The 26,151-nt window shown below is 44.4% G+C and overlaps 1 protein-coding gene across 5 annotated transcripts in view; it reads right to left on the reverse strand.

Moving 5' to 3' along the window:
• RASAL2 (RAS protein activator like 2) overlaps window positions 1-26,151 on the reverse strand; it is a 296,425-nt gene that overhangs the window by 118,691 nt on the left and 151,583 nt on the right. For all 5 annotated transcript variants that reach the window (XM_073643347.1, XM_073643346.1, XM_073643345.1 and 2 more), the window contains exon 3: window positions 22,140-22,266. In XM_073643347.1, coding sequence (XP_073499448.1) covers window positions 22,140-22,266 — 127 coding nt within the window. The remainder of the gene's footprint in view (window positions 1-22,139; window positions 22,267-26,151) is intronic.

The following is a 26,151-nucleotide window of genomic DNA, read 5'->3' on the forward strand; positions in this document are numbered from 1 at the left end:
CAGCGTCTCCCTGCTCGTGGCGGGCAGGGAGCGATCCCTGCAGTTCTGCTGCAGACAGGACAGAATGGCAGCGGAGCTGCAGAGATCCGTCCTCTGCTTCCTGCCCGCCGCTTCCTCCCTCACACAGACACGCGCTGCTTGATGACGTCATCATGCAGAGCGGGCCTGTGTGAGGGAGGAAATTGCAGACAACAAGGATGCTGCAGCTTGTGGGGGAACGGGCAGAGAGGTAAGTGTTTTTTTTTTAATTTTTACTGAAACGATGGGGAGAGCAATAATGGGGATGATGGGGCAGGAGAGAGCAATAATGGGGCTGGGGAGAGCAATGGTGGGGCTGGGGAGAGCAATGGTGGGGCTGGGGAGAGGGCAGATGGAGCTGGGGAGAGCAATGGTGGGGCTGATGGGGCTGGGGAGAGCTGATGGGTCTGGGCAGAGGGCTGATGGGGCTGGGGAGAGCAATGGTGGGTCTGGGGAGAGCAGTGATGCTGCAGCTTGCGGGGGAACGGGCAGAGAGGTAAGTGTTTTTTTTTTATTTTTACTGAAACGGGCTGATTGGGCTGGAGAGAGCAATAGTGGGGCTGATGGGGCTGGGGAGAGCAATGGTAGGGCTGATGGGGCTGGGGAGAGCAATGATGGGGCTGGGGAGAGCAATGGTGGGGCTGGGGAGAGCAATGATGGGGCTGGGGAGAGCAATGGTGGGGCTGGGGAGAGCAATGGTGGGGCTGGGAAGAGCAGTGATGGGGCTGATGAGGCGGGGAGAGCAATGATGGGTATTAGTAGACCAATGATGGGGATGGGGAGAGCAATGATGGAGGTGCTGGCAGAGCACTGACGGGGGTTGCTGGGAGAGAACAATGACGGGGGTGCTCAGAGAGAGCAATGATGGGGGTGCTCAGAGAGAGAATTGATGGGGGTGCAGGGAGAGAGCAATAATGGGGGTGCAGGGAGAGAGCAATGACGGGGGTGCAGGGAGAGAGCAATGACGGGGGTGCTGGGAGAGAGCAATGATAGTGGTGCTGGGACAGAGCAATGATACCAGTCAAAACAGGCCAATAAACGACCATTGCATGGCTGACCCCACTTTGGATAGGCTGCTATTGTTCTCGACAGGACCATGTGCTGCTGAGAACGATGATCTTTTGTGCAAACCAAAAGATAATTTCACCCGACAAACGATCATTTTGCTTGTTTGTCAGTGGATCGGCAGCCGGTTTAGACTGCACAATTAATGTATAACGAACGTTTAGCAATCGTGAAATGAGCATTTAACATCAAACGAGTGTTTCAAGAGCCACAAGCCAAAACCTGTGGGGGTTATCTGCATGCAGGAAATCCTGGTCAATACTGGGTATTCTCTGCCCCTTATCAGAAAGCCAGAAAAGATAAGGATGTGAAACAAGTGCAGGGAGCTCAATTATAAAAGACCACTGATTTCATATTACTAAATGGTTTTAAATTCTGCCATTTAAGTAGCTATTTTAAAAGCGGGATAATCAATTACGGTGGCCAGAGACTTGGGAGATAACCTGGTCCAGTCTGATCGATAACTGGTCGGACTGGTAATCAATACTGCCATCACGACCACGTTTGGCTAGGAGGTGAGGGTAGAGCTCCAGCCATAGCTTTAGTTGAAAACTGGTGACAATTAAAGGCCATGTGCACACATTAAGTATTTGCAGCAGTAAAATCTGCTGAAAATACTCCAGTGTTGGCAAGAAAAACGCATGTTTGTAATGCATTTTTTTATTCCCTTTTTTCCCCCCAACTCATTTTAATAGATGAAAAATGTTGCAAAAATACTGATGGTATTGACATGCTGCAGACCCGAAACTGCTTCAAATCTGCAAGGAAAAAATAAGCAAGGTGTGCATGAGATTTCAAAAAATCTCTCGTTGCGTTTCTTCGCTGAAAAACAAAATGTGTGAACAAGCCTTAAAGTCTCCACACACAAAAGAAAACCGTGGAATCAACCAGATATCTATTATACATGGGGGTCTCGTATCCCTCCCCTCGCGGCTGTTGGGGGAGAAAAGGATCGGGCACCTCAATTTTCAATGCCTGATCATTTTCTTCCCTTGAAAAATAAAATGATGCCACTATCCCAAACACTCTGCCTAGGGGGCATCGTAAGTGACAGCTGCCGGCCAAGGGAGCATTCAGCCAACAGTCATCTAAAGCGCGTGGGCGATTTAACATGGGTTACACGAGGTTAAAAAAACATGGCTGATGTCTCCCACAAATAGCGTCGCACCTGTTCGTTGGTTGCATCTGGTTTTTGCAGCTCGGCTCTATTGAAGTGAATGGGTGGAATAAGCTGCAATACCAGTCACAACCTTTAGTCATATGTGGCGTTGTTTTTTTGGGAGGAAAAAAGCAGCTATGTTTTTGTGACTGTAGAAACTCCTTTTGAATAGGACAGAAACAAAGGCCACCTGAACAGTTAAAAGAGTTGGCGGAGGGCTACTTGACATATAAAGCCAGATTTGCCTAATTTAACCTGGCATTAGGGGTTGACATGACATTTTTTTTTTTACATGTTAGTGGTTACTTTATTGCTCTAAGTTTCAGTCTGCAATCTTCATTCATTTTTAGTCCCTCCCTGATGCATTTTACAGCCTGACCCAAGTTTCAGATTTTTCTCTTGTGGGAGTGTCTCTCCCTGTAATATAGGCTGGATGTGAGGCCTGTGTTTATCCAGGGTGCTGCTGATATATCAGCACAGCTTCTATCCTGTTCACCTTCATGTGCTTTACTCCTTTTCTATAACCTGCTTTCTTTACTCTCCTTGAGATATCTTCTTCCCTCTCTAATCTGCCGAAATCTGTGTACAACCCCCTCCACAGCCTGCTGCTATCTCTAACAGTGAGAGAAGGGATGAGAGAGTAGAGAGGGAATCAGATTCAGGAGCAGAAGTTCTGATGGGCTTTTTGCAGATCGATCAGCTAGATAAAAGACTTATGAACACCCAGATGTAGCAAAATGTTAGAAATGTTTTTTTTTAATAAAGATGATTTAGAAAGTTGCTTGTTTTTGCATTTTTCAAGCAAATATGCAAAGTTAAAATTCGGTGCATAGCTTTTAAATACTACCCCATAAATAACTAATAATCCACAATACAGGACATTAAATATTATTAATATTATTTATTATTACAGAGAACCCATCAGGTCCGATTGGTTCGGGATCTAAGGAATACATACACACCTCCATAATTAAGCTTGGATATTTTCTAAGAAATGTGACATCAGCACAGAAAATGACGGCCTCCAGGCGACAGGTGACCTTTAAGTCTTCTGTCCTATATCAGCATGCCTGAAATACACCAGAATTGTCAGCCACCACAAAGATATGCTAACAGTTTGCACATCTCTGATTGTTGAGTACCTAGAAAAAGTTATATTTTTTTTCCCAGAAACAGCGCCACTCTGGTCCTTAGGCTGAGTCTGGTATTGCAGGTCATCTCTATCATTATTAAAGGGAATCAGTCACTAGATTCATACTGCCTGAACCACATGAATCAGAGTCTGGCTGCGCAATTGTAGAAAGGTATGTCTTCAGAAGAAACAGGTTGAAAAGCCAACCGGAGACTATAGGGATAAACCTGACGAGTCTGGTGCTCCCCCAGCACCACTCCAGTTGATTGACAGGTCTCCCCATAGACATACCGAGCTGCATGCCTTTAAAAACTCCTAGAACAACAAAAAAACGAAACTCCTTCCATACTGCAAAAAGTTTCTAAAAGGATTAGAAAAAGAAGGGTAAAACTATATATAGATGCCAAGTTATAGTCAAACATGGCACAATGCATGCCCCATCTATGCCCACCCTCGCTGCTCTGAACAATGCCAGCGCTGGCAGCTCATTTCTGCCCACCGCATTCCACATAGGTCAAAGCCTCTGTGTGACAATGGGACTGCAGCTAATTAAGATCCCAGTAATTCAGCACTCACCCACATAGTGCTCGCCCCTCCGTCGGGGGGTCTTCTTTGAGAGGGATTTGTGAACTTAACACAAATACAATGTTTTTATCCCCAAACCTCTTAAGGGACCGCTGGCCCGCATTACCTCAAAGGAGATTAGAACTTCATCTGTTGACCTGACACATTTACGGGTGCATTATTGTATGGCGAGGGCTCAATTTAACCTCTCGACAGGACGCATTTAACTATTTAGATTCAAGCAGGAGATCTGTACCTTTTGATTTACCGTTTATACTGCATTACACTCGGTATGGATATTTTTACCCAAAAAGTTTGGGTAAATATATAGCCTTTATCTGCACTGCAGATAAAGGCTATATACAGTGGGTACAGAAAGTATTCAGACCCTTTAAAATTTTCACTCTTTGTTTCATTGCAGCCATTTGGTAAATTCTAAAAAGTTCATTTTTTTTCTCATTACAGTACACTCTGTACCCCATCTTGACTAAAAAAAAAAACAGAAATGTAGAAATTTTTGCAAATTTATTAAAAAAGAAAAACGGAAATATCACATGGTCATAAGTATTCAGACCCTTTGCTCAGTTTTGAGTAGAAGCACCTTTTGAGCTAGTACAGCCATGAGCCTTCTTGGGAATAATGCAACAAGTTTTTCACACCTGGATTTGGGGATCCTCTGCCATTCTTCCTTGCAGATCCTCTCCAGTTCCGTCAGGTTGGATGGTGAACGTTGGTGGACAGCTATTTTCAGGTCTCTCCAAAGATGCTCAATTGGGTTTAGGCCAGGGCTCTGGCTGGGCCAGTCAAGAATGGGCACAGTTGTTCTGAAGCCACTCCTTTGTTATTTTAGCTGTGTGCTTAGGGTCATTGTCTTGTTGGAAGGTGAACCTTCGGCCAAGTCTGAGGTCCAGAGCACTCTGGAAGAGGTTTTCATCCAGGATATCTCTGTACTTGGCCGCATTCCTGTTTCCTTCAATTGCAACCAGTCGTCCTGTCCCTGCAGCTGAAAAACACCCCCATAGCATGATGCTGCCACCACCATGTTTCACTGTTGGGATTGTATTGGGCAGGTGATGAGCAGTGCCTGGTTTTCTCCACACATACCGCTTAGAATTATCACCAAAAAGTTCTATCTTCGTCTCATCAGATCAGAGAATCTTATTTCTCATAGTTTGGGAGTCCTTCATGTTTTTGTGCAAACTCTATGCGGGCTTCATATGTCTTGCACTGAGAAGAGGCTTCCGTCGGGCCACTCTGCCATAAAGGCCCGACTGGTAGAGGGCTGCAGTGATAGTTGACTTTGTGGAACTTTCTCCCATCTCCCTACTGTATCTCTGGAGCTCAGCCACAGTGATCTTGGGGTTCTTCTTTACCTTTCTCATCAAGGCTCTTCTCCCACGATTGCTCAGTTTGGCTGGACGGCCAGGTCTAGGAAGACTTCTGGTGGTCCCAAACTTCTTCCATTTAAGCATTATGGAAGCCACTGTGCTCTTAGGAACCTTGAGTAATGCAGAAATTTTTTTATAACCTTGGCCAGATCTGTGCCTTGCCACAATTCTGTCTCTGAGCTCCTTGGGCAGTTCCTTTGAGCTCATGATTCTCATTGGGTCTGACATGCACTGTGAGCTGTGAGGTCTTATATAGACAGGTGTGTGCCTTTCCAAATCAAGTCCTATCAGTTTAATTAAACACTCCAATGAAGGAGTAGAACCATCTCAAGGAGGATCACAAGGAAATGGACAGCATGTGACTTAAATATGAGAGTCTGAGCAAAGGGTCTGAATACTTATGACCATGTTCTATTTCAGTTTTTCTTTTTTAATAAATTTGCAAAAATTTCTACATTTCATTTTTTTTTTCAGTCAAGATGGGGTGCTGAGTGTACTTTCATCAGAAAAAATGAACTTTTTAGAATTTACCAAATGGCTGCAATGAAACAATGAGTGAAAAATTTAAAAGGGTCTGAATACTTTCCGTACCCACTGTATTTACCCAAATATATATATATATATATATATATATATATATATATATATATATATATATATATATATATATATATATATATATATATATATATATATATATATATATATATATATATATACATATATATATACATACATATATACATACATATATACATACACAGTGCCTACAAGTAGTATTCAACCCCCTGCTGATTTAGCTGGTTTGATAAGATGCAAATAAGTTAGAGCCTTCAAACTGCAAACGAGAGTAGGTTTTATGAACAGAAGCATAAATCTTGCAAACCAAAAAGTTATGTTGCTCAGTTGAATTTTATTAAATTTTAAACATAAAAGTGTGGGTCAATTATTATTCAACCCCTATCTTTAATATTTTGTGGAATAACCCTTGTTTGCAATTACAGCTAATAATAGTCTTTTATAAGACCTGATCAGGCCGGCACAGGTCTGTGGAGTTATCTTGGCCCACTCCTCCATGTAGATCTTCTCCAAGTTATCTAGGTTCTTTGGGTGTCTCATGTGGACTTTATTCTTGAGCTCCTTCCACAAGTTTTCAATTGGGTTAAGGTCAGGAGACTGACTAGGCCACTCCAACACCTTGACTTTTTCCCTATTGAACCAGGCCTTGGTTTTCTTGGCTGTGTGCTTTGGGTCGTTGTCTTGTTGGAAGATGAAATTACGACCCATCTTAAGATCCTTGATGGAGGAGCGGAGGTTCTTGGCCAAAATCTCCAGGTAGGCCGTGCTATCCATCTTCCCATGGATGCGGACCAGATGGCCAGGCCAGGCCCCTTGGCAGAGAAACAGCCCCACAGCATGATGCTGCCACCACCATGCTTGACTGTAGGGATGGTATTCTTGGGGTCGTATGCAGTGCCATCCAGTCTCCAAACGTCACGTGTGTGGTTGGCACCAAAGATCTCGATCTTGGTCTCATTAGACCATAGAACCTTGAACCAGTCTGTCTCAGAGTCCTCCAAGTGATCATGAGCAAACTGTAGACGAGCCTTGACATGACGCTTTGAAAGTAAAGGTACCTTACGGGCTCGTCTGGAACGGAGACCATTGCGGTGGAGTACGTTACTTATGGTATTGACTGAAACCAATGTCCCCACTGCCATGAGATCTTCCCGGAGCTCCTTCCTTGTTGTCCTTGGGTTAGCCTCGACTCTTCGGACAAGCCTGGCCTCGGCACGGGAGGACACTTTCAAAGGCTGTCCTGGCCGTGGAAGGCTAACAGTAGTTCCATAAGCCTTCCACTTACGGATGATGCTCCCAACAGTGGAGACAGGTAGGCCCAACTCCTTGGAAAGGGTTTTGTACCCCTTGCCAGCCTTGTGACCCTCCACGATCTTGTCTCTGATGGCCTTGGAATGCTCCTTTGTCTTTCCCATGTTGACCATGTCTGAGTGCTGTTCACAAGTTTGGGGAGGGTCTTAAATAGTCAGAAAAGGCTGGCAAAAGAGATCTTTAATCCACACATGTGAAGCTCATTATTCTTGGTGCCTGAACTACTTCTTAATACTTTAGGGGGACCAAACAGAATTCTTGTGGTTTGAGGGGTTGAATAATAAATGACACTCTGAATTAACTTTTAACGTTTTTAAAAAAAAAAAAAAATTTGCTGCAGTGCATTTCCCACTTCCAGGCTGATCTACAGTACAAATGTCACAATGCCAAGTTAATTCCGCATGTGTCAACCAGCTAAATCTGCAGGGGGTTGAATACTACTTGTAGGCACTGTATATATGTTACAGACATACATATACATAATATATGCATATATATTATATATATATATATATATTAATCATAGTGATCTTAAATAGGATATATGTCACCAGATCCAAAGTGACCAGTTTTTGCTATTTTTTCCCCACTACTCCTGAGTATTCCATTCTTTGTTAACATTTGCCAAGCGTTTCCAAAGATATGGGCCTTTTTATATAGCGCCAATTTTATGGTCTTTACAAGGGGGCGTGACTCAGACAAACCTCGGGGGCATGTCTTTAGGCAGCTATGCATTATTACCCTGTGAACTACACCCACTTGATAAAGACCATAAAAAATAGCACGAAATAAAAAAGGGCCATATCTTTAGAACTGTATGGCGTATTTTTAAAAAAAATAAAAAATTAAATTAAATACTCAGAGGAACAACAACAAAAGCAAAACTAACCACTCTGCAGACATCACTGATGGATGCTGCCATGTAATGTTCTAGCTGTGGGACACTGTGAATAAAAATATTTCATTCAATTGTAGACTCTAGGTGGCACTGGTGAGACTTAGTTTGCATATTTAACTTAAAAGGTAAAGTTTTTCATATGGAAGTAGGGGTACGGGTTTACAGATGCTTGCATCCCAATAAAAATGAAAACCATTTTGTAGATACGATGTACCGGTCATGTGAAATCTCGCCACATGCAGATCAGGGTGGAAGTGCACTGGGGGCGTAGCATTGTACCAAGTACCCCCAGTGCACTTTTAGTCTCATTTGCATAGGACTTCAACACTAGATTTCTCATGACTAGCACATCAGATCTCAACAAAAAAAAAAAGGTTTCATTTCTATTGCGGTCCATGCACCTATGCAGTCATACAAACACTGCCATATATAAAACTTGTGGACATGTCAGTTGGAAAATAGTGCTGGACCTGAGGCCACTATTTCACAACTATAGAGACACTGAGTGGCGGGGTGCAAACATCTGATGAGGTGTTAGATGTGTCAGAACGTGCTTTGTGTCGGCGTTCATGACTAGGAGGCTGGTGGATTCATGACATCCATTGGTTACTCCTTTCTGCCGCTGGATTGACAGCTTTTTTCCCATCAGCTCTATAGGGAGAATTCTGCGAAGGGATGGTGCAATCTTGGGAAAAAATGCAGGACAATGAAAGAAGGATGGCGCGTTAGCACCCCTAAGAAACTGCCATCTTATCCGTTGTTATTCTCTTATGACTTTGAACCAGTACCCTTTGTGATAGCCAAGTGGGAGGAGTCAATGTGAGGTCCTAATCTTAACGAAGTTTTTTTAAAAATATATTATATAAACAGATTCCAATAGAGTTGAGCAAAAAGATTTGCAGGACCCTGGTTGGTTGTCCACTTCGGTACTCACCGACAGCCAGACCAGAGCAGTGGGAACTCTCAAAACGTTTACTAAGCCCTGCAATGTCCTGGACAAGGAAGGTCGCATTGCCCTGATCCAGCAGCCAAGGAGTCCCGATGAGGATGCCGGACCAGGGTCATGTAACTCTTTTTGCTCATCTCTAATCACTGAAAAATCCTTCTAATTTTATGCTTTTCCCAGCAAAAAAAACACAAACTGTGCCTTACTCACTCTCCTCAGGTCCGGTGATGAGTTTACCCTGCTACTCCCCATGTCTGTTATTGTTTCATAAACTCTAAACTTGGCGTTTCTGCCCAAGTTGAAGGCGCAACTTGCCAATCTCATTGATTGGCTGCAGACAATAACAGACACTGGGAGCAGTGGCGGAGATTCAGCGCTGGACCAGATGAGAGTGAGTAAAGCCTATAAAAAAAAAAAGCAAACTGCAGCAGGGGGTAAGGGGTTTTCCAAAATGTTCACTGTTAAAATTGTAGCCCTCGGCACTCAGGTCCTTCAGCCTTGGATCTGAGACTGTTCTCATTAGCCGCTCCAATGCACCGAAGCTCTGTAACCTGTAGCAGCTAAAGGACTCAAAAAGAAGTTGAGTAACGAGTTACATGCCAACAGGTGGCACACGAAATGGACGTTATACATCCTTCGTCTTTCCAGTGCATGCAGGGTTAATCCCAAAACAATGAAGTCACCATCTGCGGAGCTTGCGACTGAGTGTTTAATGGCAGCCTCAATCTTGTATGTAATGAAAGAGAAGCCGATGAGAATGATATTCTTTGACTCATCCGAAATCAATCCAATTCATTCTGTGCGCAGATGGAGGAAGCGATCTGTTGCTGCCCGAACAGCTAATGCCTGGCGCAGTGCGAGAGACCAACATCCGATAAATTAACTCTCTTATACCACAAGCCGTTCAGTGACGTACACAAGGAACATTAGCCTTACAGGGTTAAACATTGCAGGATAAGCAAGAACTTAACTTTTCTTAAAGGGATATTCCCATCTCCAAGATCCTATCCCAATATGTAGTAGATATAATAATAATAATAGCAAATACCTCCAATTAGAAATGTACTATAGTTCTTCTGATTAGCTATGCCGCTTTCCCCATGTGCAGGGCATTGCAGCAGCTTAGGTATCCATGGTTATGACCACTCATATAGTGACAGTTAGCTAGTTGCTAGCGGTCATATCCATGGATACCTAAGCTACTTCAATGCCCTGCACATAAGGAAAGAGACATGGCTAATGAGAAGAACTATATATTTGCTATTATTATTATTATTATTACTATTACACCTACTACATATTGGGATATGATCTTGGAGGTGCTCCTTTTTTCCCATACTTTCAGATATGAAGGTTTTCAAATGTGCTTTTAAGTCTAGAAGAACTTTTCTTTTTAAATCGGTAACGCATACATCTTCTAAAGAAAAAAAAAAAAAAAAATCATAAAAATGTAAATATAAAAGAGGTAAAAAAATAAATAGATATTAATCAATTGGCAGCCAAAGGAAAACTGAAGGCACACGATGATCATGGCGAGAGGAGGACAAAGCACCATGTTCAATATGAGCCTCTTGGACTGTTGCAGAAATGTAAAGCCGCCACTGTTGGTCCTTTATGCTCAAGTGCTTTACATATACATTCACATAGCTGTCAGACAGAGGCCAAAGGAATACACTTTTAAGCCCTATGGGAACATTAAAGGGAACCTGTCATGTTGAAAATGATATTTGATCTGGAGGAGTTGGAAAAATTTCCATGAAACTCGTATTTCATTAATTGAAGTCCCTGGTATTTGTGCATGAGTCCAGTGGGCGGTCCTTTTCAGTCTTCCCTTCATGGCTATGTATGAAGAGAATGCTGTCAATCACTAGTAGGACCGCCCACTGGACTTATGCACAGAAACACCAGGGATTTCAATGAATAAAATAAGAGTTTTACTCAATTTTTTTTGCAAAAAACAATAGACTTCTCTGCTTGGCTTTTTCTCTTTCCCATGCTGAACACAATTTGGACTGTATGAACAACAAAATAGGATCCCTTTAAAGTATTTTACGACAACAGCTCTTGAAGTTTACTTTTGCGTCAGTGCATGAACAAAGCGTGCATGGACCAGCTGATTTCAGACGCCTATCGAATATATACAAGTCGATCGGCGCTCGTTTAAGAGTCTGCTCACATAGGTCACCGAAACAGATGGGAACAGAACAATTGTTAGGATACTGTTCTGTTCCCATACTGTATCATGTTGTCAGCAGCACATTTCTGGTTTATACAGGGCGATGTGCTGACGATACCAGTCTAAACAATTTGACTTCCCGACAAACAAGGGCTTTGTTTGTTCGTTGGGCGACAGCCGGCACATTCACATGGGTCAATAACTGCAAACAAGCGTTTTCAGTAATGGTCGTCCAGAGATTCTCAACCCGCATAAAATGCACCTTTAAGCCCTTCATACATATTACGGTCGATAGTTCAGCCGACAGCTACCCCCCCCAACTTAGATCGCTCAGCCGACAGCTACCCCCCCAACTTAGATCGGTCAGCCGACAGCTACCCCCCCAACTTAGATCGGTCAGCCGACAGCTACCCCCCCCAACTTAGATCGGTCAGCCGACAGCTACCCCCCCCAACTTAGATCGGTCAGCCGACAGCTACCCCCCCAACTTAGATCGTTCAGCCGACAGCTACCCCCCCAACTTAGATCGTTCAGCCGACAGCTACCCCCCAACTTAGATCGTTCAGCCGACAGCTAGACCCCAAATTAGATCGTTCAGCCGACAGCTACCCCCCCAAATTAGATCGTTCAGCCGACAGCTACCCCCCCAACTTAGATCGTTCAGCCGACAGCTACCCCCCCAACTTAGATCGGTCAGCCGACAGCTACCCCCCCAACTTAGATCGGTCAGCCGACAGCTACCCCCCCAACTTAGATCTGTCAGCCGACAGCTACCCCCCCAACTTAGATCGTTCAGCCGACAGCTACCCCCCAACTTAGATCGTTCAGCCGACAGCTACCCCCCCAACTTAGATCGTTCAGCCGACAGCTACCCCCCAACTTAGATCGTTCAGCCGACAGCTAGACCCCAAATTAGATCGTTCAGCCGTCAGCTACCCCCCCAACTTAGATCGGTCAGCCGACAGCTACCCCCCCAACTTAGATCGTTCAGCCGACAGCTACCCCCCAACTTAGATCGTTCAGCAGACAGCTACCCCCCCAACTTAGATCGTTCAGCCGACAGCTAACCCCCCCCACCCCCCCACAACTTCTCCTGTGTTGTCTATGAGAGATCCGCTGGCAGGCGCCTCTGGGAAGAGGATTATCTCCCAGGAGAACAAAAGGCTATTGGAAATCTGACTTGCCAGAGCCTTTCCTGCCCCGACATCATCTGTTAGGGGGAGAGTCATGAAGCTTTAAGAAAACCTTTTTTTTTTTTTTTTTATTTCTTTCCAGTGATCTATATACAGCATTTCTGGGCACTTGGAAGATGCAAAGGAAAGAAAAATAATCCACAGGTATCAAAGTAAATTCCTTTGGTATTTGGATTAAAGACGGGCGGAGGGTAATGTCATGTAATAACACCTATGATGGCATCACCCGGTTTTTTTACTAAGAGAAAAACAGAGTCATCATGGTTTTTTAGAAAGAGACACATATTTTATTAACAATCAATTAAGACAAATCTTATAATCAGAAAAACAAAAGAAAATTGATCAAGAACAAGTGAAAAGGCAAGGTGGACAATGAATTATCCACATAAGCCCAAACGGACCTGCCCCAATATTAGATGCTATAATCAGAAGTAAGCACAACTCTTGTAGCTAAAAATAAGAGGGGATTTCTCCACGAGAAAAATGGAAAACCCGCTGCACCTAGAATTTCCAACCAATACGATTAAAATAGCATAAATGATGGACCAATAATTTATCTCAATGGAATAACAAGATTGAGGGACTGTCATTAAATTTAAACGCCTAGTGGCGCCCTATAGTATAATGAAAAACAAGCATCAAAGACAGACCCATCAATTAAGGTGCAGCGTGCATATTAATGTAAACTGTAGAGTTGGACAAATAGAAAAGCATCTCCACATATTTCCTCCCATCCCCCAAACGCCCACTCCTACAAAATAAAAGGAGGGGAGAGTGACCTCTTAGACATTTCAACATAAAGTGCCATAAAGGGCATGACACTTAAATAAACAATGGGGGAGATGTTACTCTTACCAGGGGTGGTGGTGGTGGTGGGCAGTCAAATGGGCTTTGGGACAAATAGTACGTCCCCCGACGCGCGTTTCGCGGCGATTACGGCCGCTTTCTCAAGGGGCAGTGTAGATAGAGAGGGACAAGCACCCTTTTTAAATCATTAGTGCCGGTCACGTGAGTGATCACGTGACCGGTCACATGTGTGATGGGGGCATGCACTGGTGCCCTAGCGACGCGACGCCGGCGCATGCGCCCGCCGTAACCCGCGCCAGGCCACGCCCCCAAGCCGTCAAGACATCATCGCGCACGCGCGGGCACGCCGCTCATAGAGCGGAGGTGCCCGACCGTGCGCGGACGTCATAATGACAGCCGGAGGCGCGCCCACCAGCAGGGAGGCCGGCGCATGCGCACCACGTCCCAGGGCAGCAGTGCATACAACAAAGTAAATGTACACAAGAACCAAGGAAGGCAAGGCAGGAATTAAACAGGAAATTTCCTATCATGACACCATATCCATGACAATTTATCCATCAGGCCCTTTTCTTTGTCTTTTTCCATATTTCTGTCATCCCATCCTTAATTTCTATGGAGCATCTGCATCACAATCATATTGAAATAAATGAAGATTGATCCGATAGGGTGCTAAGAGAGGAGTAATATGGTTATCTAAAAGAAAACTAAGAAATGTATACAGTTAAAAACACAAAATTGATTTAAAACCAAACAAAAAAAGAAAAACATGAAGACAGATATAACCCCAGACAAACATATATATCCCTCGAACACAGTGAGGGTAACAGGGAGAGGGTAAATTGTATGAATTTACCAGAAAATCAACCAGAAAAAACCAACATCACAAAAAGGAGGAAAAAGAGAGGGACTCATTAAGTCCACGGGGCGACAATGTCCCAAGTGTTACTATCCACTTAGCTTCAACCTGCGCCAAAATCTTTTTGACATTGCCGCCCCGTGAACCCAAATGTATCACGTCTATCCCCCGCACTTTGAAACAGCGAGGGTCGCAATTATGGACAGCCCTAAAATGCCTAGGAATACTTTTAAGTTCGCTAACATCGGTCGCTGTCCTGGCCGCACCAATGTCGCGCACGTGCTCACGCACACGTATTCTCAGTTCTCTGGAAGTAAGGCCAATATAGATTAGGGGGCAATCACATGTGGCATAATAGATGACATTACTAGTGCCACATGAAATATAGTGTCTTATTTTAAAGAGTCTGTTGCCATCTGAGGACGTAAACGTGTTGCAGCGCGCGACATTGGTGCAGGCAAGACAACGACCGCAGGGAAAGGTTCCAAGGGTCGGTCCACGAGAGCCAAAGGGATTTGGTTGTGTCGGAACATAGTGGCTCGACACTAAAAAATCTTTAAGATTCTTGGCCCGTCTCGGTGTCATAAGGGGACGATCCCCAAGAATTGGTCCCAGGGAGGGGTCGGTTGCCAAAATGTCCCAATGCTTGGTCATAATCCTCCTCATATTCTCCCACTCATGGTTATAATTCGAAATATACCGAATTTTTGCCTGTCCGGTCTCCGATCCTCTAATAACGTTGGAATATAATAAATTGTTGCGTGGGGTTCGTCTAGCCCTGTCATATCCATGCTTGATACATCTGTTACTGTAACCTCGTTGTTTGAATCTGAGCCTCAAATCCACGGCCTGACGCTCAAATCTAAGGTCAGAGGAGCAGATCCGCCTCGCCCTCAGGAATTGCCCGACGGGGACGGCCCTTATAGTGGTAGGGTGGTGAGCTGTATCAGCGTGTATTAGGGCATTAACTGACGTAGATTTTCTAAAAATGTCGGTCTGGAGGCACCTCCCACCATCAACCTCCAGCTCGACATCCAGAAAATCAATTTTAGTAGTATGAAATCTATATGTCAGTTTAATGCCCCATGTATTCTGGTTCAATTGGACCATAAATTCATCGAGCTCCTGCACCGTCCCTCGCCAAAAAAACAAAATATCATCAATATAGCGGAGCCAGCATAAAATTTGGTCCGTGGCCCCCGCGCCCTCATCGCCAAAAACTTGTCTTTCCCATGCCCCTAAAAAAAGGTTAGCATACGAGGGCGCGCAGGCCGCCCCCATCGCTGTGCCCCGCCTTTGCAGATATACTGCATCTTTAAACAAAAAATAATTATGGGTCAGGACTAATTGCAAGAGCTCGATGATTAACCCACACAAAGGGCCGCCCAGGTCGGACGCCCCGAGGAAGAGACGGACCGACTCCAGACCAATGGTATGCTCAATGCAGGTGTACAGACTTTCAACATCTGCTGTAACAAGCAAAACCCCACTGTCCAAAAGGACACCATCGACCCGCGTAAGGACGTCCGCCGTGTCTCTGATGTACGAAGGAAGCGTCTCAACAATTGGCTTCAAATAAAAGTCAATAAATCTGCATATGGGTTCACATAGACCACCCAGACCTTTTTTTTTATTTCTTTCCAGTGATCTATATACAGCATTTCTGGGCACTTGGAAGATGCAAAGGAAAGAAAAATAATCCACAGGTATCAAAGTAAATTCCTTTGGTATTTGGATTAAAGACGGGCGGAGGGTAATGTCATGTAATAACACCTATGATGGCATCACCCGGTGTAGTCATTCATACAAGTGCTAATGCATTCAGGCCGTAACCACTGGAGGACACGAGGAAAAACAAAAACACAACCCCATGCCGAAACTGCGAGGTGACGTCGGAGCGGAGTGCCGGGTAAGATCTACTCACTAAATAAACAGGACATATCGCTACCAGGTAGGGACCGCGACAGGTGTGAAGAGCTCCAATAAGACAAAAATGACTTCATATCGAGTGTCATTCATATGTATGTTTTAATGGAGAGCACACACATTATAATCTATGGCACAGAGATGTGTCTGAGTTTGGTCCGATTCTTGGACCAAACTTCTACGAATCACTTCAAGACGTGAATCGATAGTCTGTGGACACCACCTCTACGTCTGATGCAATCACAGAAGTGTGAATTTGGCCTTATACCGGACCAGGAATAATACTGCTACTTCCGGACTTGTATCATGGGTCCTCTATGCTGCACAAAATGTGTCTTACACCCCTCTCCCCATGGAAGACATAACCAAGTGCGCAGATATCTGTATGAGGGACCAAAGAAATTGCTGTTCTGTCGACAGATATCTAAGGTGTATGGTGATTTTATGCCATCTAGAGATGGCTTATCTCCTGGGAGAGCACAAGGATTGGGCATGCTGTAAGTGAACATGCCTGACCCAACATCCGCCGTTATGGAAAGGTCGGGACATTCCATACACATTTCTCTAATGTATGTTGGCACCTTAAAAAAATAATTTTCCTAAATGGCCGAGCAAATGGGGCAACTTTAAAGAGGACCTGACGCCAGATCAAAAGTGGCCAAGTTCTGCGCTTATTTTATTTCTGCTGCTCCTCTGAGTATACACCAGTTTTTGATTATTTTTTTTTTTATCCGCCATACAGTTAGTTCCAGAGAACTGGGCTTTTATATTCGGTGCCAATTTTTATGGCCTTTACAAGGGGGCGTTGTTCACAGAATAATTATGCAGAGCAGCCTAAAGACACGCCCCAGAGGATCCCGTGAGCCACACCCTCTTGGCAAAGAACATAAAAATTAGCACTAAAAAAAGGATTATATTTATTTATGAAACCGTATGGCAGATTTGCCAAAAGAAAACAAAAAAGCCAAACAGAATACTCTGCGGAACAGTAAGAATAAAACAACAGCAAGTACCGGCCACTTATGCAATTGTTGTTTTAAGACATTATCTGTCAGAACAAAGTGTTGCTTCAACTAGTAGCAGAAATATCTATGGCGGCTCGTGTTATTCATGACATTATATATTTTCATTTCCTCTGAATCCCAGATCCGCCTGCCACCCTCTACACGGGATGTAATGTACCACCACCGCTATTTAAAACTATAAATGCTAGAAGCCAAAGATCCTCTAAATACCTGCAGTGCTAATAACATTTCCTGTATGATAAGTGAAAACATCTGGGGAATTCAGAGGTGACGCGGGGTCGCTCAACACCTTGCCGTGAGCTGTATTCTTGAAAGAAATTAAATTTTTATTTTCGGAATGTGTGAAAAGGCCCCAGAAATGTGGAGAGGAACGTCTACGTGAAGCCACCAGCATGTGAGAGACTGATGAGATCACAAGTCCTGCTAAAAACACATTATCAGACACTGGTGTTTTTGTAGCTATTTATACGACGTGCTAATACTTCTGCTTGTTGAGCACTTGGAGCAATCAGAAATCCCTTGTGGCCTTTAAATAAAAGCTTCCATTCATACATTGTCTCCCTATGCGTCATTAGGCTTTGTACAGTCCTGAGCCAAGGTACAAGAAGACGGCAGATCAACAAGGTCTTGTGTGATTTGTGATGATCCATTTGCCAATTCTAGATATAAATAAAAAGTTGGATGACAAGGTTGTGGCCACCCAAATGCTCCTGGAACCGGGAGAATCCACATTGTCTTCTTCTATGCCAGGTGGCCTTTGATGGACATTGGACACTTCCTTTTTCTTCAGTTGACCATGCTTCTTTTCTTTAAATCTGAGTCAACCAGTAATGATAGGTATCCTGGGTGGTTATTTGTATGAAGTCCATGGGTGATATATGGTTTTGACCCAGTTTTTTCCAAAAATCCATGGCTTTAAAACAGTTATGAAGCTGGACCGGTAACCAGCAGATCGCTGTGGGCCTCACTTCTCGAATCCTCGGCCATCAGCTGTCATTTCTGGAGGAAGCCCTGTCTGACCTGATCTTTCCCCTGAAGCAAAATTGTAGAACGAAGCAGAGCAAAACAGGCGATTAAATAATGGATCGTCATCACATGGACTGGTGGTGCCTACCAGAGCGGTAGCAGCTCTCCATACTTGCTTACAAAATACAGGGGTGATGTTATCAGCGGACTACTCTCATCTATGATGTCCCTAAGCTACAGAAGAACATATGGACAAGGGTTAAATTCAGGAGACGACCTGAAACATCCAGCAGACATGATCATCTGGAAATTAATTCAGGACTGGAAATTAAGGTAAATTCTTCTACCAATTGTGATAGATAGTAGCAGAATTAAAGATGGATGGTCTGTAGAGATGAGATGGATCTTCACATCTCTGTCCCAACCTTTAAATAACATTCAAGGTAGAACTTAACCTTTGATATTTTCTAATGAATCGATTCTGCTTTTCTACGACAAAGTCAAAAACGGGAGGAAATGCATCTACCAGGAGAAAAACTATATGGAGAAAAGTACTGGGACAATACTGGTCAATCATTCAGTCCAGCTGCCCCGTTGTATAACCACCAGCCCCTCGTTATGCCGTCTACTAACATGGTGGGGCAGAGCTCACTGATACCAGTGCGGTCCTGTAATAGGAGCCACCGGGGTAACAAGTCCACTCATGAAATTTCTTTCTTCATCCCCTGTGAGTGATAGTATTGAGAGGTGGAAGGAACCGCAGAAGCTCAGCCACTAAGTGGAGACCCCGTAACGTTACAGAGCGGGGTCACCGAGTGCTGAGGAGCAAAGGGCAGAAAAGTCACCATCGCTCTGCTGACTCCATAACTGCAGAGCCCACACCTCCTCTGGTATTACCATCAGCACCAACACTGCGCCCCCGCCGGGAGCTTCATGGCCAAGCCTTACATCACCAAGCACAATTCCGAGCATCAGATGGAGTGGTGTAAAGCTGCCATCACTGAACTCTGGAGGAAACGTGTTCTGTACAGCGATGGATCACACTTCTCGATCCAGCGTCTGGTGGATGAGTTTGGGTTGTTGAATGCCAGGAGAACGTTACCCACCTGACTGCATTGTACCAACTGTGATGTGTGGAGAAGCAGAGTTAATGCTATGGACATATTTTTCTGGGTCAGCTTAGGCCCCTTAGTTCCAGTTTTGGAAAATTGTAGTTTACAATTTCCTGGGAACAGTTTGGGGAAGGCCCTTTTCTGTTCCCCATGACTGTGCTCCATGCCAAAGGTCCATACAGACATGGTTGGCGGAGTTTGGTATGGAAGAGCCTGACCAGCCGCACAGGGTCTGGGCCTCAACCCCATCTAACACCTTTGGGATGAGCTAGAACGGAGACTGTGAGCCCGGCCTCTCCTCCAACCTCACAAATGCTCTTCTGGATGAATGGGCACATATGCATCATAGGACAAACTCAGTAAATGACATCATCATATTTAGGATTACATCACAAGATGATTGTGCGGTTACGTTGCTTAGATTGAGCAAGATCCAATTTATAGGTGATCTCACAGATCCGCATTTCTTTCCATATAATATGCTGAAAACCAAATGTACCAGTATTGCAGGGGGTCACAAAGTTATGGGGCTAAAGGCAATAAACAATATCACCTTACGACTGACCTGAGCAGCAATCCATCCTTCCATAGGATACACACAGACATACAGGGGCCGCACACTGCACTACTTACCTTGCCCTGATCCTGAGTCACCGCCTGCACCGTAGCCCAGAGCTGCAGTCACAATTCAGCAGAATTCTCCCAGCTTTCTGTGCTGGATGAACATCAGCTTGTTGTGATGATTTGCATTCTGGGAAGTGTAGTCTTTACAGGACACAACTATCCCACCCTGCACTGGAGCTCAGCAGAGCAGTTACGATGGGGTCTAATGACAAACTGCTTGACCGATTCCAATGATAAAATGAGTAACTGTGATTGCTGCTCTGGGGTAGAGAGAGATGTAATGCAGAGTGTACACAAAGCTCCATGTCGGAGCCAAACGGTGGGAAAACTCCCATTTGAGTCCAAGGGATATGCCATAAGTGTCTGATAGATGGGGGTCTCTTACATGGTCCCACCGCAGGCCACCAAGTACGTAGAGAAAGCCGCGCATGTGGATCCAACTCCCCCACCCACGGCGGTGACAGGAGAGCCCAGCACTTGAGGTAGGTGGCAAAATCTAAAGCTGTAGACCACCACAAGAAAAAAAAGTCTCAATCTGGCCACACACATTAGATGGCTGTCATATGGAAGAAGCTTTGGCCAATTGTTTGGCCGACAGCCATCTCAGCCGTCTCCCCCATACACAGATGCTCCGGTGTTCTCCATGAGAAAGCCGCCATCAGACATCTCTGCCAGTGGCTCATTCCCGGGAGAACCATGTCCAAAATCGAACATTTGCCATCAACATCTCTCCCGACCATCAGTCGTCCGGCGCCCTCCATACACATTAAGCTCTGGGCCGATCCTGTAGATATTGGCAGGATCCGCCAGCATTAGCCTAATATGTATGGTGGCCTTCAGCGACTGTGAAAAATTTATTGGAAACTTGGTGCCTGATGACCCAATTTCTTGCAGTGACGAATACTTGTGACCTCACGAATCATTATAAAGAGGTATTCCCATCTCAAATACTATCCCAATTTGTAGTAGGTGTAATAATAATATTAGCAAATACCTCCAATCAGAAATGTAGTATAGTTCTCCTGATTAACTATGTCGCTTACCCCATGTGCAGGGCATTGCAGTAGCTTAAGTATCCACGGTTACAACCACTCAGTGACAGTTGGTTACTTAGTTGTTAGTAGTTGTAACCATGGATATCTAAGCTTCTGCAATGCCCTGCACATGAGGTAAGAGACATAGCTAATCAGGAGAACTACCCTACTTTTCTAATTTGGAGGTATTTGCTAATATTATTATTACTACTCCACTTACTACATATTGAGACAGGATCTTGGAGATGGGAATACCCATTTAAACACTGTGATTAAACTAAGGTGGTTCTTGCGGAAAAAACAGTGCACTAAAACAGCAAAGCCACCACAATTTTTAGTCAAACTAATTGCTTTTTTTTTGCTCCATGCAATTTTACCCTACGGGGTAAGGCTATGTGCAAACAGAGTTGTTTTTTTTGAGGTGGTCAAAATAAAGAGTTTTTAGTTTAAATCGTTTCAGGAAATTCTCCTTCTTTGGGGACTTTTTGGAGGAGTTTTTCGTTTCCTGAAGCAGTTTTTGAAGCGTTTTTGGAGTCTTTTTTTATGCAGCCTTTTGATTGGCCAGTGCTTAGTTTGGAGCGGATTCCATCACGTGCCCATTCAGTGCAGCGTGCAAGAACTCAAAAGACTGAACATGTGAACAGCCAAGTGGTTTTACTATAGAAATGAATAAGAAGAGTTTTGATTTTTTTGTTTTTTTTAACAATTTTTCAAGCGTTTTTCTGGAATGGACCAGACTCCTCAAAAAACTTTGCATCTATATTCCCCAACACTCTCAGCTCAAAGTAGATCTGTCACATTGCAAACTGCGCACATTATTAAACTGATCTCTTAGACCTGATGAAGCTGGTTTATTTACTTTGGAAATCCATGTCAGACAGGCTGTATAATTGGTTGTGAACACTTCCCTGCCTTACATTGAAATGAGCTTTTTTGATCATTTTAATATCAGGATGTTTCGGCCACTCTGACGGGAATGTTCACAGTAAGTACACCAGGCTCATCAAGTCCAATAGATCAGAGTTTATATTGTGAAATCTGATGACAGATCCTGTTTAACCGTTACGTATGAATGAACCTTCAGTCTGACAGTATTAGTAGTCGTTCTTCTGGAGCGATTGCTTATCAGGCGTCTTCAGCAGATGAATAATTTGCTCGTTACAAAATACGACATAATGACACTAATTGTCTAATTTGTCTCGACTCGGATCTGCGCGGTATGTACAGTCGAGAGGGCAATTAACGAGTGCGACACATTCCCGGAGTCAGGGCTCTACAGCTGTCAGTCTCCAGACACGCACCGAGGAAGCAAAATCGTCTGCGGTCACATATGGCCACTACATACATGATTAGGACTTACCCAGCTTTGAGGCGCCCTCTGGCGGGTATTCCGGAAACTGCCCCTCAGAGGGGACGCTCACTGTCCTCCGGAGGCTCCGACTTTTCGTAGATTCGGGAGTGGAGTCCTGCACGGTTTCCGCAGACATCTACAAGTAAATGAGAGACAGGGTGACTATGTACAGTAACAAGTGCTGCTAATCTCCAGATAAGTCGTCCCCCCCACTTGATCTCTTTATCCTGCGTGTGATTACAAGCCGAGAAGCGATTCCCATGACTAATGAGCGCCCTCTAGAGGACACAGGTGGTAGCGCGGCTGTTTAACCTTATCTGATTTGATACCTTGTAAAACAAGTCGGTGTAGATGGTAAAGACGTATGAACGAGTTGGAGACAAAACCATTTACCACATTCCTTAAGAACAGCCTGAAACCCTACCCAGAACTTGTGTAAATCATGATCCTGTAAATGTGTCATGTCGCCTGTCACTAGAGCCAGTCCTATGGGACACTTTACATACTGTCTGAATGGCGTCATAGCAGAGAAAACGGATTTTATAAGCAGGTCTGTTTAATGGCAACATCACATAAAATCCTGTGCAGGCAACGATACTTGGTGAAAACATGAGGACAACTCCGAGAAATGGCCAAGAAGCACCAATTATATGACCGGATCACAAGAGAGCCAGCATCTCCCATAGGTATCCACAGCCCCCATGCTCCCACAGGTGTTCACAGCCCCCATTCTCCCACAGGTATCCACAGCCCCCATTCTCCCACGGGTATCCACAGCCCCCATTCTCCCACAGGTATCCATAGCCCCCAATCTTCCACACATATCCATAGGCCCCATATTCTCCTATACATATCCATAGCCCCCAATCTGCCACACATATCCATAGCCCTCAATCTTCCACACATATCCATAGCCCCCAATCTTCCTCACATATCCATAGCCCCCAATCTTCCACACATATCCATAGCCCCCAATCTTCCACACATATCCATAGCCCCCAATCTTCCTCACATATCCATAGCCCCCAATCTTCCTCACATATCCATAGCCTCCATTCTCCCACAGGTATCCATAGCCCCCAATCTTCCACACATATCCATAGGCCCCATATTCTCCTATACATATCCATAGCCCCCAATCTGCCACACATATCCATAGCCCCCAATCTTCCACACATATCCATAGCCCCCAATCTTCCACACATATCCATAGCCCCCATTCTCCCACAGGTATCCATAGCCCCCAATCTTCCACACATATCCATAGGCCCCATATTCTCCTATACATATCCATAGCCCCCAATCTTCCACACATATCCAGAGCCCCCAATCTTCCACACATATCCATAGCCCCCAATCTTCCACACATATCCATAGCCCCCAATCTTCCACACATATCCATAGCCTCCATTCTCCCACACATATCCATAGCCCCCAATCTTCCACACATATCCATAGCCCTCAATCTTCCACACATATCCATAGCCTCCATTCTCCCACACATATCCATAGCCCCCATTCTTCCATTTCATATCCATAGCCCCCATTATCCCATTGGGGGTCTAAAGAGTGTTCTTTTCGCCTAAATTGGACGGGTACACGTTTGTTATACTGTTTATCCACAGACATCGGCGTGGTATTTTTTTTTTTTTACAATGGGAGACAGATGACATTGCAGTGGCATCTATTGGAGGTAGAAACGTTGGCAGATCCTCCCACAGACACTACAAAATGCATTGTGAAGGTGCAGCATATGGTCCCATGTCAGAATAGTATACTCAGTCATATCTCATCATCAGCTGGAGTCAAGAATTGGTCCTCTAAGGCCATGTGTTCTGACGGCCGTATTTGACGATCTGTAAATGTACAGCAGTGCCCAGACTGATTGCGGGACAGCAAGTATATATGAGGTTAAGATCTGGTCAGGAGACCAGAGTTCAGTCCGGCATTGCAAACTGTATATATTAATTTTTATTTTTATAGCGCCAATATATTCCGCAGCACTTTACAATTTAATATGACCCCTGAGGAAGCAACCTCTTGCGGCGATACACTTGGCATTCTCAATCCCACATGATGTTTCTTCCATGAGGCAATTCTCCTCGGTGACTACGCACATGGCACTTTATTGCACATTGTCAGTGCTTACTTCTTTTATATTATTTCATACTGCACCACTTATGTATTATCTGTACATGTGCATTGCAAGGCATATATAATGCAGTTGTGTCCGGTGAGGAGACTGGCGGCCAGTCTGGAAATAAAGGTCTGTAATCAGGATGAATTCAGACCTCAGATTATCACAGTCCAAGACAGTCATGGCACTTGGTGCGCTTGTCGCACACGTCCAATGACTGTCTGCTGAGAAGTGGTTTCCTAAATGTTGCAGTAGCATCGTTAGAAGTTCATCGCCGCATGGTTTTGCTGGATTTTGGTAATTAATTCACATCAATAATTGGATACCCAAAACTAAAAGTGAAAGTTACACAGAGAAACATTAAAATGGAGAGACTTCCACAAGATCTTCCATGATTTGGATCCACTCTTGGTTTTAGCTTGCAAGCTCTATTGGAAAATACTGACCAAAACATTGTAAAATATTCATGGAAGAGAAGAAGTCTACGGCCAGCTTGGGCTTCTCTCCACCCTATCACAGACCGTGAGACACGCCGACATCCCTGCCTCATCGTGGTAATATATTTGAAGCTCAGTAGATGTGGATTATCAGTCACAACTTCATGAAATTGTTTTCTTTGAACGAGCAGAAAAGCCAACAATCACCACGTGCAAGACCATGTGTTGGCTGGAGTGGTGTGAGGCGCCCTCCTCCACCTGGACTCTGGAACAGGACAAATGTATTCTTAGGTAATGAATCCATCTTATCGTCTGGCAATCCGCCATCATGATCCTGGTTAGGCGACATGTGTAGGAATATCGCATCTAATAATTTCCTATGGTGTCACTTCGAGACCTGCGATCTACAGTGATGGAGTCACCAAGGATTCCAGACATGTTCGATTTCCAAAGTTGGACACAATTCACTTGCCGTAGACTTTACCGCAAGCTGCAAGCGACTTATCTGTGACAGCAAGTTGCGCAAATATTTTGGTCTGAGAATTGTTGTCATGCAACAGGTCACGGGGAAGCCACAGCCTTAGGGCGCAGTCAGACGGCCGTATAAATTGGACTGAGATCAGAACGCAGTGCACGAACCGGCTGGCGGCTCTCCTGACCTTAGAAATACATGAAGCTGTCTGCCTTACGTCGGGAGAGCCGCCAGCCAGTCCGTGCACTGCTTTCCGATCTCGGTCCGATTACTAGGGCCGTCTGACTGCGCCCTTACTGATCACTGGAGAAGGACATCATATTCGGAAGAATAGAAGGAACAAGAAGAAAAGGAAGAACAGTAAATTAGGAAGACCAGCTAAATTTTTGGCACAGTTTTGTGCCAAAAATTGTGCATCAACAATTGCAACTTGACTGCAAAATTACAAGGAAAGTGGATAGTAATTTTAGTGCACCCGGCATAGTACACCGTACATTTTGGTTTTCTATCATAGTCTCAAAAATGGCAAATCAGTAAGGAGGCATATGCATCTTCATATAATTTAGTGCATTGCTCCAACTAAATCCTTTAGGGCTAATGCACATAACCATATAGCTGATATATTCTCTTGTCCGCATTATGGTTGCGGGTCGGGGCCGGACTGACAGCTTCATAGGCATATGATGAGACGATTGACCCACGGACGGGTTGGAACTTGTGGCTTTGATATAGATGAAAAAATATGACTGCTATATGGTTAAATTAATCCTCCGTTGATGGGACTGGTTTGGGACATGTTGCCAGTGCGGAGAAACTGCCATATTTCTTGGTATACCAGCCTCCATATATTTTAAGAGTCCCCTTTGTGGTCACTTTTCGTTATACCCATGTACTGAAGGTCTGACACACGAAGTACGCCGTGGTAAATGTTTTTTTCTCTTCTGCACGGATTTAGAAGATGCTTCACGTGTCGCT

Source organism: Phyllobates terribilis, unplaced genomic scaffold, assembly GCF_046119375.1.
Source record: "Phyllobates terribilis strain yellow unplaced genomic scaffold, ASM4611937v1 Scaffold_8__6_contigs__length_399053987, whole genome shotgun sequence".
NCBI lineage: Eukaryota > Metazoa > Chordata > Amphibia > Anura > Dendrobatidae > Phyllobates > Phyllobates terribilis.